The sequence below is a fragment of the Ahaetulla prasina genome, chromosome 6 (assembly GCF_028640845.1).
Source record: "Ahaetulla prasina isolate Xishuangbanna chromosome 6, ASM2864084v1, whole genome shotgun sequence".
Classification (NCBI taxonomy): Eukaryota; Metazoa; Chordata; class Lepidosauria; order Squamata; family Colubridae; genus Ahaetulla; species Ahaetulla prasina.
Genome location: NC_080544.1, coordinates 95,409,228 through 95,422,929, shown reverse-complemented (window position 1 = coordinate 95,422,929; position 13,702 = coordinate 95,409,228). Strand labels below are relative to the sequence as shown.

At 40.6% G+C, this 13,702-nt stretch overlaps 1 protein-coding gene across 1 annotated transcript in view; it reads left to right on the top strand.

Moving 5' to 3' along the window:
• NCEH1 (neutral cholesterol ester hydrolase 1) overlaps nt 1-13,007 on the top strand; it is a 36,228-nt gene extending 23,221 nt beyond the window's left edge. Inside the window, exons 4-5 of the mRNA XM_058187257.1 lie at nt 1,314-1,485; nt 6,505-13,007. Coding sequence (XP_058043240.1) covers nt 1,314-1,485; nt 6,505-7,122 — 790 coding nt within the window. The 3' untranslated portion in view covers nt 7,123-13,007. The remainder of the gene's footprint in view (nt 1-1,313; nt 1,486-6,504) is intronic.
• The last annotated feature ends 695 nt before the right edge of the window (nt 13,008-13,702 follow it).

The following is a 13,702-nucleotide window of genomic DNA, read 5'->3' as shown; positions in this document are numbered from 1 at the left end:
CACAAGTCTTAAAGGTGCTAAGGTTGGAGACCCCTGAAATGGATTACAAAGCAGGACATCTTTTTCCTGTGTACCTTCAGACTGCAAAGTATTGCTGTTATTAACTGAATCTCCCTGTGACGCTCTTCTTTCTTTTTTTTAAAATATATTTTATTAAACTTTTTTTACATTAAAAACATAGAAGAAAAAGAAAAGAAAAGGTTATATCACTTAACAGCTATTTTTGGTGTTTTTCTTATAACAATAATCTGTGCAATGATTACAAACATTAAATTGTATATATTTGTGTTCTTGTTTTATCTGTTATTTATACTTAGTAACTAAATATCCTTGTCTATCTCCTTTCTATTTATACCACTGTTCCCATATATTATGAAATACCGATGTCCCTTTATCTTTTAAACTCAGCATTAGTTTGTCCATTTCTGCGCAGTTCATGATCTTTTGTATAGCAAGTTTCTCTGTAGGTATACATGGCTGTTTCCAACATTGAGCGAAGGCCATCTAGCAGCAGTTAATACAGTATGTGTAGTATTAAATATTTTATACTCTTCACATATTTTTTTTGAAAATCCCCAATAAAAAGAGTTCCGGTTCTAGATCCAATTGTTCATTCGTGATTTCCTGTAGCCACTTTTTAATTTTTAACCAATATTTACGGGATTCAGGGCAGGACCACCACATATGGTAATATGTTCCCTTTTTATTTTTACATTTCCAGCATATGGGGCTCATTTTGGGATACATTTTCGCTAATCTCGAAGGGGGTAGGTGCCACCTGTAGAACATTTTATATGGATTTTCTTTATATGCTGCTGATTTTGTTAATTTATCATTTCCGTTCCATATGTTCTCCCAGTCTGATAAATTTATATTATGTTCAATATTTTGACCCCATGCAATCATACATCCTTTCACTACTTCTTCTTCCAATTCTACTTCCAGCAAATATTTATAAATTTGGGTAATATTTTTTTTGTCTGGCTCTAGTAAAATTTTATCTAATTGTTGTAGTTTAAGATATATTCCATATTTTTTTTATATCTTGTATCGATTTTGTAATTGAAGGCAAGCCCACCAGTCAACTCGTAGTTCTTGTTCTTGGAGGTCCTGTAATGTTTTTAATTTTCCATGAATATCTAATAAATCTTTGTATTTTAGCATTTTATTCTCTTCTTTCTAACTGTATTCCTCTGTCGCTCGTAACTACATTCTGTAATTTGTCATTTTGATTGTCATTTTGGCAATCTATCATGACTTATAAACCCTGGCTTCTCTTAACACAAGACCCTTTTTCTTTTTCTTTTTTGCAGTTACAGGTTAGTACCAGATTTCCACTTCCCGGCGCAGTTTGATGATGTCCTCCGGGCCACCAAACATGTGCTGCTGCCAGATGTCCTAGCTCAATATTCTGTTGATCCCGCCAGAATTGCAATTTCCGGTGATAGCGCAGGAGGCAACCTGGCTGCTGCCGTGTGCCAAGAGGTAAGAAATGTTCTGGGCGACCTAGACACAGATCCATCCTCAGCTGTCCCAGGATTGGGACTAAGCAAGGACACATTCACTTTGTATGGGATGGTTTTAATGGTCAATTCTTGACTGCTCCCATGAAATGGATTGAGAAATGGAGAAGGGGACAATTTCTGAAAAGCCAGGAGAGAGGGAGGATGGATGGATGGATGGATGGATGGATGGATGGATGGATGGACAGATGGACGGACAAACGGATAGATTAGATTAGATTAGATTAGATTAGATTAGATTAGATTTGGATGGATGGATGGATGGATGGACAGATGGATAGATTAGATTAGATTAGGATGGATGGACAGACGGATAGATTAGATTAGATTAGATTAGATTTGGATGGATGGATGGACAGATGGATAGATTAGATTAGATTAGATTAGATTAGATTAGATTAGATTAGATTAGATTAGATTAGATTTGAATGGATGGACAGATGGACGGACAGATTGATAGATTAGGGTTAAGATTAGGATTAGGATTAGGATTGATGGATGGATGGATGGATAGATAGATAGATAGACAGACAGATAGATAGATAGATAGATAGATAGATAGATAGATAAAGTAGTCATGAAGGTACCAATCTAGAAACTGGGAGACCATGAATTCTAGTCCCACCTTGGGCATAAATCTACCTAGATGATCTTGGTCCAGTTCCTGTTTCTGAACTTTAGAAAAAATAAGCCATTTCTGAAATCTTGCCAAAAGAGAGTGTGTGTGTATGTAGCTTTAGCTTGTATATAGAGGACTCCTATGCTGTCCTGAGACCAGCAAAAGTTATGAATGCCACAGCTACAGGAGAGATCAGCCTTTGAAAGAATGCATGTTTAACCCAATAAAACCATTGTGTCATTCTTCCCTCCTGTTTTAGTTAAGAGTCTTAAAAGCACTTTCGTCTCCCCTTCACAGACATCTAGCTTCTCAGTGTCTTTATTGACAGTTCTTTTAATATTTTCGTATAGAGGTCGTAAAATTTGCTCTATGAGACCCTTTTTCCAAGGAAGCAGTAAAGTGCAAGGGTTCTCTCATTGCTTCAGTTCATGCACTCCTTCAAAATGATTTGTGTAATCATTGAACAAACCACAGCTGACCCAAGCCATGTTTGCTTCATAAAAACAATCTTCAATATGGCCAATGCTGACGTAATTACAGGTAGTCCTCGCTTAGCGACTAGTTGCTTATTGACTGTTCAAAGTTATGACAGATCGTCTCAAGAGCTATGCACAGCCCAGCTTGGAGTTCTGAGAGCTGCACATACACACATACCATGGTCACATGACCACATTTGAGGCACTTGGCAATTGGCACACCTTTACAGCCAGTTACAGCATTCTGCGGTCACAATTAATAGCAATTTATGATGTTTTTTGCTGGACTTTTAGACCAGTTTCCAGCAACAAAACAAAACAAAACCAAAGGAGTAATGAACTTGCTTTACAACCACACCAAGAAAAGTCATAAAATCAAGTATGGTTGCATGGGTGCCTTGACTTTTGATTGTCATGACTTATGACAGAAATTCCAGGCTCCATTACAGTCGTAAATTGAAAACTACCTGTTTATGCATGCCCCCTTTACTACTCTGAACTTTCTGTCTAGAACAAACAAATAAACTTTCTCTAAACGCTCAATAGTAGTAACTGTGAGAGGGATCTTGGAGTCCTAGTGGACAACCACTTAAATATGAGCCAGCAATGTGCTGCAGCTGCCCAAAAAAAGCCAACACAGTTCTAGGCTGCATAAACAGAGGGATAGAATCAAGATCACATGAAGCGTTAATACCACTTTATAATGCCTTGGTAAGGCCACACTTGGAATATTGCATTCAGTTTTGGTTACCATGATGTAAAAAAGATATTGAGACTCTGGAAAGAGTGCAGAGAAGAGCAACAAAGATGATTAGGGGACTGGAGGCTAAAACATATGAAGAAAGGCTGCAGCAACTGGATATGTCTAGTTTAATGAAAAGAAGGACTAGGGGTGACATGATAGCAGTGTTCCAATATCTCAGACGCTGCCACAAAGAAGAGGGAGTCAAGATCCTGAGGGCAGGACAAGAAGAAATGGGTGGAAACTAATCAAGGAAAGAAGCAACCTAGAACTAAGGATAAATTTCCTGATAGTTAGAACAATTAATCAGTGGAACAACTTGCCTCCAGAAGTTGTGAATGCTCCAGCAATGGAAGTTTTTAAGAAGAGATTGGATAATCATTTGTCTGAAGTGATGTAGGGTTTCCTGCCTAAGCAGGGAGTTGGACTAGAAGACCTCCAAGGTCCCTTCCAAATCTGTTTTTCTATTCTATTCTCTGAGTTCCTCCCTTCTCTATTATTCATGCACCCTATCCAAAATATTAACCTTTCAGAAGTATCGGACTACAATTTCTCCTCTTTTCCGGCCCAGTCTGACCGTTTGCCAACCTGATATAAGCTGTGCAACACATTTAGATTACAAAAAGCTTCCAGTTAATAATTACACACACATCCCAATCCAATCAGATACCTTAACTCCTTGGTCTATGCTTCCCACTAATCTGTAATGTGATCTCTTTATTTTTAGTTAGTGTATTGTATAAAACAGTGGTGAAATCCAAATTTTTTTACTACCTGTTCTGTAGGTGTGGGTTGGTGGGCGTTGAGTGGCTTGGTAGGCGTGGCAGGGGAAGGATACTGCAAAATCTCCATTCCCACCTCACTCTGGGGCCAGCCAGAGGTGATATTTGCCGCTTCTCTGAACTACTCAAAATTTCCGCTACCGGTTCTCCAGAACCTGCTGGATTTCACCCCTGGTGTAAAACCCATCTAATAAAGTGAGGTTTATTCAGGAAAAGAAAATATATGGTGCCAGACTAAGGCTCTTTTTTGCAATACAAGAGGGTGTGGGGAAAAGCCTATAGCACTGAGTTTAGGGAAGTGGTGTTTTAATTACATACTGCAGGCTCTTTACAGATTCAATAATAAGCGGAGAAATTATTTTGATTTTGATTTATAGCGTTCAAAATGGAACGTTACTGTATGACAAAAGTTATTTCACTTCCACATGCCTCTAATTGATATAACCAATCTAAGTGGCAATCATTTGAATTCCAGTGGACTTCTTCATACGCTGCTCCTCCTCCTTGCATAATGTTGGGCCTGTTCCCAGGCACTGAGTATCTAATCAGGCATAATAATTATTCTTACGGATTGGAGGGATAGGCTGTCCTAGCAGATTATTTGTGAGACTAATTGAGATAAATAATACAGGACTATTTAACAGCAGTCCTCTCCATTTTTTCTTTGACATGATGACTTTAGATTTTTTTAAAATTATGAAATATTATAAACACGTGTAATTATGTTATTATGTAATTATCTATTAAATTATATGTCATTCAAGTAAAGTAATACCGTCTTTGATCTTAAGGTTGGCCAATTTGTGATCTGTCTAATCACTCTTGGAATAGAATGCTTAACCTCCTGCTCAAGCAGGGGCCGGGATAGCTCAGGCTACAGAGAAGCCTGTTATTAGAACACAAAGCCTGCAATTACTGCAGGTTCGAGCCCGGCCCAAGGTTGACTCAGCCTTCCACCCTTTATAAGGTAGGTAAAATGAGGACCCAGATTGTTGGGGGGGCAATAAGTTGACTTTGTAAAAAATATACAAATAGAATGAGACTATTGCCCTATACATTGTAAGCCGCCCTGAGTCTTCGGAGAAGGGCGGGATATAAATGTAAAAAAAAAAAAAAGCAAGCGATCCTATATCAGGGGTGTCAAAGTGGCGGCCCATGGGCCAGATGGGCCACGCGCAGGCCACACCCACCCCAGCTCCGTGAATGGGAAAAAAATGTCGTGAAACATCATGTGACAGCAACATGATGTGGTTAGTTTGACACCCGTGCCCTACTATTTGGGACAAACGGCTGTGTCCAATCTCTTCTTAAAAATCTGCAGTGATGCAGCACCCATAACTCCTGAAGAAGACATTCCACCAATTAATTGTTCTCCCTGACAGGGAATTTCTCTAGAGACCTCTTTAAGAAGAGACTGGATAGAGAATAAGATACAAACTTTTCCTGCTGTCTCTATATGGTACACATGGGTTGAATCCATTCACTCATATATTATGTGGCATGTTGAGTTTCTGGATTTTCCAACAAACCTTAATGAAAAATGCACAAAATGCACCGGTACCGTATATGTGGTACCTTGCTCAATAGTAGTACCTGTGAGAGGGATCTTGGAGTCCTAGTGGATAACCATTTAGATATGAGCCAGCAGTGTGCAGCAGCTGCTAAAAAAGCCAACACAGTTCTAGACTGCATAAACAGAGGGATAGAATCAAGATCACGTGAAGTGTTAGTGCCACTTTATAATGCCTTGGTAAGGCCACACTTGGAATATTGCATTCAGTTTTGGTCGCCACGATGTAAAAAAGATGTTGAGACTCTAGAAAGAGTGCAGAGAAGAGCAACAAAGATGATTAGGGGACTGGAGGCTAAAACATATGAAGAACGGTTGCAGGAACTGGGTATGTCTAGGTTAATAAAAAGAAGGACTAGGGGAGACATGATAGGAATGTTCCAATATCTCAGGGGTTGCCACAAAGAAGAGGGAGTCGGGCTGTTCTCCAAAGCACCTGAGGGTAGAACAAGAAGCAATGGGTGGAAACTGATCAAGGAAAGAAGCAACTTAGAACTAAGGAGAAATTTCCTGACAGTCAGAACAATTAATAAGTGGAACGACTTGCCTGCAGAAGTTGTGAATGCTCCAACACTGGAAATTTTTAAGAAAATGTTGGCTAACCATCTGACTGAGATGGTGTAGGGTTTCCTGCCTAAGCAGGGGGTTGGACTAGAAGGCCTACAAGGTCCCTTCCAACTCTGTTGTTATATTATATTATATTAAAATAAATGATGGGTCAGTGTGTTCAAGATCTATCGGCATGGGATTGTTTGACTGAGTTGCTCCCTGTTTTCTGTCTTCTTTCTACAGATAAGTCAAGAGGAGAACATAACCAATAGATTTAAACTTCAGGCCCTCATCTATCCCGCCCTTCAATCTTTTGATTTTAATACTCCTTCATATCAACAGAACAAACTCGGCCCAATCTTAACACGTCCGGTGATGGTGGAATTCTGGGTAGAGTATTTCAATGGAAGTTATGATTTTGTCCAGTCCATGTTGATGAACAATCATACCTCTCTAGACGTGAGCGAGGCCAATTCCTTCAGAGATAAATTAGACTGGACTTTCCTTCTGCCTTCAAGATTCAGGAAGAATTACAAACCCATAACTCCTACCACAGGAAAACCTGAAATCGTCCAGAAGATGCCTGGCCTATTCGATGTCCGTGCAGGTCCGCTTCTGGCTGAAAAAGAGCTTTTACGCCTGCAGCCCAAAACCTATATTATGACTTGTGAGACCGATATTCTGAGAGATGATGGTCTCATGTACGCCAAGCGGCTAGAGAAAGCTGGCGTGGACGTCACCATTGACCACTTTGAAGACTGTTTTCATGGCTGCATGGTCTTCACCGTTTGGCCACTTAATTTTGCTGCAGGGTTTCAAACCAGAGACAGCTATCTCAAGTGGCTGAACGAAAACTTGTAAACAGAGAAAGGTCGGTCTCCAGAAAAGCAATTCATGCCACTCATTTGAAGACATCGCTAGAGAACTTCCAGTACAGAATAGCATGCTTCCCCTGTGCATCTTTCGTGACACATAATTTATGGAGAAAAAGTCTTGTGTAATCTCCAGATCCAATTCGAAATATATTTGCAAGGAAATAAATCTGGTCTTAATGGAGGCAGTAGAAAAAGGTAGCTAAATAATCCATACCCCTGCACACTGCAAGACAAAAATGATATCTGTGAATATAGTTTTATATAAAAGTTTCTTCAAGAACACTGAGAAATCAGTGAAAAAAACAGCCAGTCTTAATCTTGATTTCCTATACTGATTTTCTACATACAAGAAGAGTTTCTTCTCCCTATGGGTCTTCATGTGGAATGGGGCAAAGGTGCCACATGTATGACATCATTGCACACTTTTATCAGACCTCAGAATGCCAGTGGATCCATCAGAATGTCAAAGTTATATTTCACTGCAAATGTCACTGCTTCATACACACACACACACACGCACACAAAATGTAGGGAAGGCATAGCAATAGCACTTAGACCTATATACCGCTTCACAGTGCTTTACAGCCATCTCTAAGCGGTTTACAGAGTCAGCATATTGGGTCCTCATTTTACCCGCCTCGGAAGGCTGAGTCAAACTTGAGCCCGGTGAGATTCGAGCTGCCAAATTTCAGGCAGCCGGCAGTCAGCAGAAGCAGCCTGCAGTACTGCACTCTAACCACTGCGCCACATAGCTCATGGTTAGAGGATATGTTTTGAGTGCAGAAGGAACCAAATCCATTCCATCTCTAGAAGTGTGCAGAATTATCCATTCTTAGCAATAAAAAAATTACTGAAAGTGTTCTGTTTCTTATCCATCCTAGTAGAAATGGTCCAGTTTTTTAAAAAAAGGTTCTTTTGGGGCTGGATCGTTGTGACCTTGGAACATTTTGCATATCTTTTAATTCCCAGCATCTCTGGGGAAACGAAATGGCCTGTAACTTTAGAAACGTACTATTCATTCTCTCATTTAGGTTACTTCTAAAGGGGACTAGACAAGAGTCCTAGAGGACAGCAATGTGTGTGGTAATTAATAGTCTATGCAGTGGAGTCTCTACCGATCAGATTCATAGGAACAACTTTGGGACAGGAAGCTGTCATAATCTGTGGACTTGCTAAAGCTTCTAATGGGCCACTAGGAGTTGAATACTACTAAATGGCTGTGCTGTCCCACCCCAACACACAGCCTGAGTTCTACAGGTGTTTATTTAAAACCCCCAACTGGTACTCAGAAAACACCCCCATTGCACAAATCCCAAGTACAGCACGGCACTGTGGCTCAGACTGCTAATGCAGTCTGTTATTAACAGCAGCTGCCTGCAATTACTGCAGGTTCTAGTCCTACCAGGCCCAAGGTTGACTCAGCCTTCCATCCTTTATAAGGTAGGTAAAATGAGGACCCAGATTGTTGGGGGCAATATGTTGACTTTGTACGTAAATATACAAATAGGATGAAGACTATTGCTTAACACAGTGTAAGCCACCCTGAGTCTTCGGAGAAGGGCGGGATATAAATGCAAATTTAAAAAAAAAAGCGTCACTAGGTAACTGAGTCCAACAGGCACAAAAACAAAGTCCAGGAAAGCAGCCCACAATTCAAACAGGTCAGGATACACAACACAAGGCATAGAACTGGGCAACACTCAAGTCCTAAGGTTGGGATTAAGTAGGCAACGCCAGTGCAGCCCTTCATGAGAGGCAAGGTTGTCTCCTCATGAGTAGTATAGCTGACCAACATTGTGCCTATCTCCTCCCTGCTCTATGTGTTCTTGGATCAGGAGAAGATGTGGACTCTACCTCCTCATTGCTAATGGACAGCAGCTGGTCCTGGTCCTGGCCTGGAATCTCCTGGCCAACTTGCTGCAGCTGTGGCTTGGTTCTTTCAGCCTCAGCCTGTCACTCCTCATTTATTCAGAGTAGGTCTTAAGTGTGCATGCAAAATAATTAATAGCAACAGCACTTGCTTATGGGAGAAACAATTGCCAAATTGGCTTGATGCTTCTGTCACTATTCCAGAAGCTCTCTTCTGGGCAAGTTAGCACATTTTCCAGTAAGTGTCAACCACTAACAAGTAGATGGACTCTCAGTTTTTGGCAGAAACACCACTCACGAGCAGATGGATTTCTAACCACTAGCAGTCATTTGAAATAAGTCACTAGCGAGGGTTGGTGCCAAGTCAATAGGTCTGAGGCAGGAATGTGGTCTAGGCCAGGAGTGCTAGAGCATGTCCTACAGAGCCATGGTGACCTCTGATGGGGTGATGATATCCAGAATGGACTACAACATTATAGGTGATCGTGCAGGTGTTTCATGATTGATGAATCATGGGTCTTGAAGACTGATGACCAGTAGCTGTTCAACTTTAATGGGACAGGAGTGAGGCCACCGTACATGTTTCTCCAATGCCCTTAGAGTATGACTGACTGGGGGATTCTGGGAGTTGATGTTCACACATCTTAAAGTTGCCAAGATTGAGAAACTAATCTGATTTTTAAAAAACTATCAGTGATGGCAGGGAACTGGACAGCAGCAAAAAAGATCTTTGCAAGGAATATGTTGAGCACACCAGGGGTCAATGCACTGAGTGAAAGGGGCTGTGTTTTGGTGTTGGTTGCCTGCAAATCGTTTTTTTTATGTCAAGACTAATGCAAGCAGCTTGCTCCTTATAGGATTTGGCAGCCCTTCTAGAAGCTATAGCTGTTATGTTTGCCTTTCTTCTATGAGATTACATATTGATCCAAGAGTTGTCTTTGTGCAAGTTTTTTCAAAACGCAAGTTTTTTGCGTTGCTGTACAAATATGTTGCAAACTAAGTGGGCACTCTTCTCAGTCCCACGTAATAAGGCACTTTAGAGCAGGGGTGTCAAACTGGCGGCCCACAGGCTGGATGCATCATGTGCAGGCCACGCCCCACTGCAGCTCCACCAAGGGGGAAAAGTCGCTAAAGTCACGTGATGGCAATGTGACGCCGCGAGTTTGACACCCGTGCTTTAGGGTGATCATATCTATAGTCAGTTGCAGAAGCAAATATCTTGGTGTTTTTTTTTTAAGGCAACCAGTGATTGGTTCTTCGGTTGAACAATGTAATGTGCTTAGTCAAAAGAAATGTGCTTAGTCAAATGTGCTTAATCAAAGGAAAGCAGGAAGTATAGCAACATAAGGGCTAGCCATTGCCCAACCACATATTCTCTAAGCAACTAGTCCTGTGGCAAAATATAAATTACATTAACTCCTTCCCTTCTCCAAAAAAGAGGAGATGTGAGGAGCAAAGCATTGTCTGATGAAACCAGAGAGTGGTCCATAACTTAATTTCCAAATTGAAATAAAAATCATGAAGTTATATGCATGAATACCAAATCCCTTGCTTGGGATGAGGCCAGAGGTAGTATTCAGACGCTTTTTACCGGTTCAGGCGAACCGGTAGTGGAAATCGCAGGTGGGCCCACCTACCCGTCCCGGCTCTATGGTTTAGTTTTCAAGGCTGGGCGCAAGCACGGAAGGGGCACAAGCGAGCAAAGTGCATGCATGGAAGACTGGGCGCATGCGTGGTGGTGGGCATGCAAAGCAAGTGTGCGCACAAGTGGCGAACTGGTGGTAAGAATATTAGAAACCCACCACTGGATGAGGCCTATATTATAGGTTCATGCTTGCTAAGCCTCCTCATGATATTTCTGCTCTGGCCTAAGTCAGTTGTCAGCTTTGGAAGCCATACTAGGCCGGAAGCTTCCACGCTGCCACTTTCTCATGTGTGGGAAAGTAGGAGGGGGGATTTAGTAGAGGGGCACATTAGACATAATAACATTCTTCCTACTAATTGTATATAACTGTACATTGGATGAATTATTTGATAAGATTGTAAAAATAAAACTTTTTTATAAAAAAAATAAAATAAATAACATTCTTCCTGCCGGTCAAGGTCAGGTCAGTCCTGCATCTGGAGAAGGAGTGGTGTCTCGAGATGGGACGGTTGGCCATTGGAGCATGTGATCGGCAGAGGGGTCAGGGGGATGGTTTTGGAGTTTGTTTTACTGAAGGAAAACCCAGATCAGATACCTTGATGAACGTATCTTTTCTTTTATGTACACTGAGAGCATATGCACCAAGACAAATTCCTTGTGTGTCCAATCACACTTGGCCAATAAAAATTCTATTCTATTCTATTCTATCTCTCAGATTCGGATTTTCCCCAGATGTGCCAGTTTACCTATCCTAGTAAAAGAACTTTGAAAGATGCATGCTTCGGAGTTTTTACTTGGAGAGGGGGTTTTCTGGAACGCTGACATTAATCCGAATCCAAAACCCTTTGGTTTCTAGTACAAGTAGTCCTTGACTTAAGACTACGCATTTAGCGACTGCTTGAAATTACAGTGGTGCTAAACAAAACGACCTACTTCGATCACAATTCAAGTCTCGGCAACTGGCATGTAATTACAATTATTACAGCTGAGATTATGGGATCACCATCTGTGACCTTCCTGACAAGCAAAGTAAGCAGCAGAAGCCAGATTCACTTAAAAACCATGCGATTCACTTATCAACCATGGGGGGGAAAAACCACATCGTAACACTGAGTGTGATTCACTAAACGACCACATTACTTAGTGATGGAAGTTGTAGTCTAGCTGTAAGTGAAGTTCTAGCTGTAAGTGAAGGACTACTTGAAATGGGACAAAAAATGTTAGACATATAGTTTGTAGTCTGCCTGTGTATACTTACCGATGTCTCATCTTTTGTAAAGTCTATCAGCATCCTGCCGTGGGAATAAGAATGCTGGGGCTCCTTGGTTGATGGGTTCATGGTGTTCTGAGCTTGGTTGTTTCCTTGCAGACGTTTCATTACCCAAACTAGGTAATACCATCAGTTCTAGTAAGGAGTGGGTTTTGTTCTCACTTTATATTATATTGACTTGCTCAGTGAGTGTTGGTGAGGATGGTTTTAGAGGTTCTTTGGTTGGGCTGTTTACTGTTAGCTTCTTTGGCAGTTCCTTGTATTTTGAAATACTGTATTTAGCTGTTACAAAGCTCTTCATTTCTTTTGCCAGTAGGTGGCATAGCTGGAAACAACAGCTGACTCCATGAAGCTGGGTTTTTTTTTTTTTTTTGGTAAACTAGGAAGCTCTTCAAATGCGAAGTCTTCAATTCTAAAATTAAAATGTGTTTGTCTAGGAAATTCAGAGTTAACCGCAGCTTCAATCTGCTTGTTTTTCACAAGAAGCAATCTTTAAAAGAGTTCAAGGCAAACTGATAACTGCTGGAAATAAACATTTCAGATTGGAAATTTTGTTTACAATGCTTTCCTTTCTTCTTTCTTTCTTTCTTTCTTTTTCTTTCTTTCTTTCTTTCTTTCTTTCTTTCTTTCTTTCTTTCTTTCTTTCTTTCTTTCTTTCATTCGTTCGTTCTTTCTTTTGTCTGACCTAAGCATAGTACATAAAATCATCTGCTACAATGTCCTACCAGCCAATGAATACTTCAGCTTCAACCAAAACAATACAAGAGCACACAAACCGATCCAAACTAGACTGCAGAAAATATGACTTCAGTAATAGAGTTGTCAACACCTGGAATGCACTACCTGACTCGGTGGTTTCTTCCCCAAATCCCCAAAACTTTAACTTTAGACTGTCTACTGTAGACCTCACCCCATTCCTAAGAGGTCTGTAAGGGGCGTGCATAAGCACACCAGTGTGCCTACCGTCCCCGTCCTAATGTTTTCTTTTATTCATATTCTTTACATGTATTTATAATTATGTTTACACTTGTATCTGTCATAAAATACATGCTTGACGAAATAAATAAATAAAATTTCAGATTGGAAATTTTGTTTACAATGCTTTCCTTTCGCAGCCATAAAATGTATTCCTCTCCAGTTTTGACCCATAATATCAGTGATATTAGAAAAACAATGGAACTTTATCTCTTTGACCCATTTTCTTGGTCTCAGTTATTTCCCTGCATCGTCCCAAAGGACTGTTAGCTAAAGTCATTGACAAAATTGTATTAAATGTATCTGCATTTTAACTTGTGCGGTGCCAAAGTTTCCTCCTGTCATTTTTCAAATGTTGCTTCTTCGTTTGAAGCAAAAAAAACCTTCTTTCCATTATTTTTCAAGGGAAAAAATATTTCATCGAACTTCTCTGGGGTGTGACATGCAACATTTGCCTTTACCTCTTTGTGAAGTACACCCAGGAGGTGTTGTGAAACTCCACTCTTTATCAGCTCTTTCTGCTAGTATCTGCAGTTATCCAAAATCCTCACATTTCGAGCCAGTGTCATGAAAAACTCTTCTGATGGATCACGGACTGAGGTCAGGGGGGAAGAAAAGGGAAGAGTGTTGGAGGCCTGTCAGCCACATCACCACAATTTCTGCCACGTTGCAATTATGTACTAAGCTTAAAAACAAGAAAGGATCCCCTCCCTTTCCCCAAAAATCTTCTCCTGAAAACTCTCATGAAGTTTAAGAATGAAGATTCTGTTTTTCCCCTCCATATCTTTCAGAAGATATGGAGAAAAT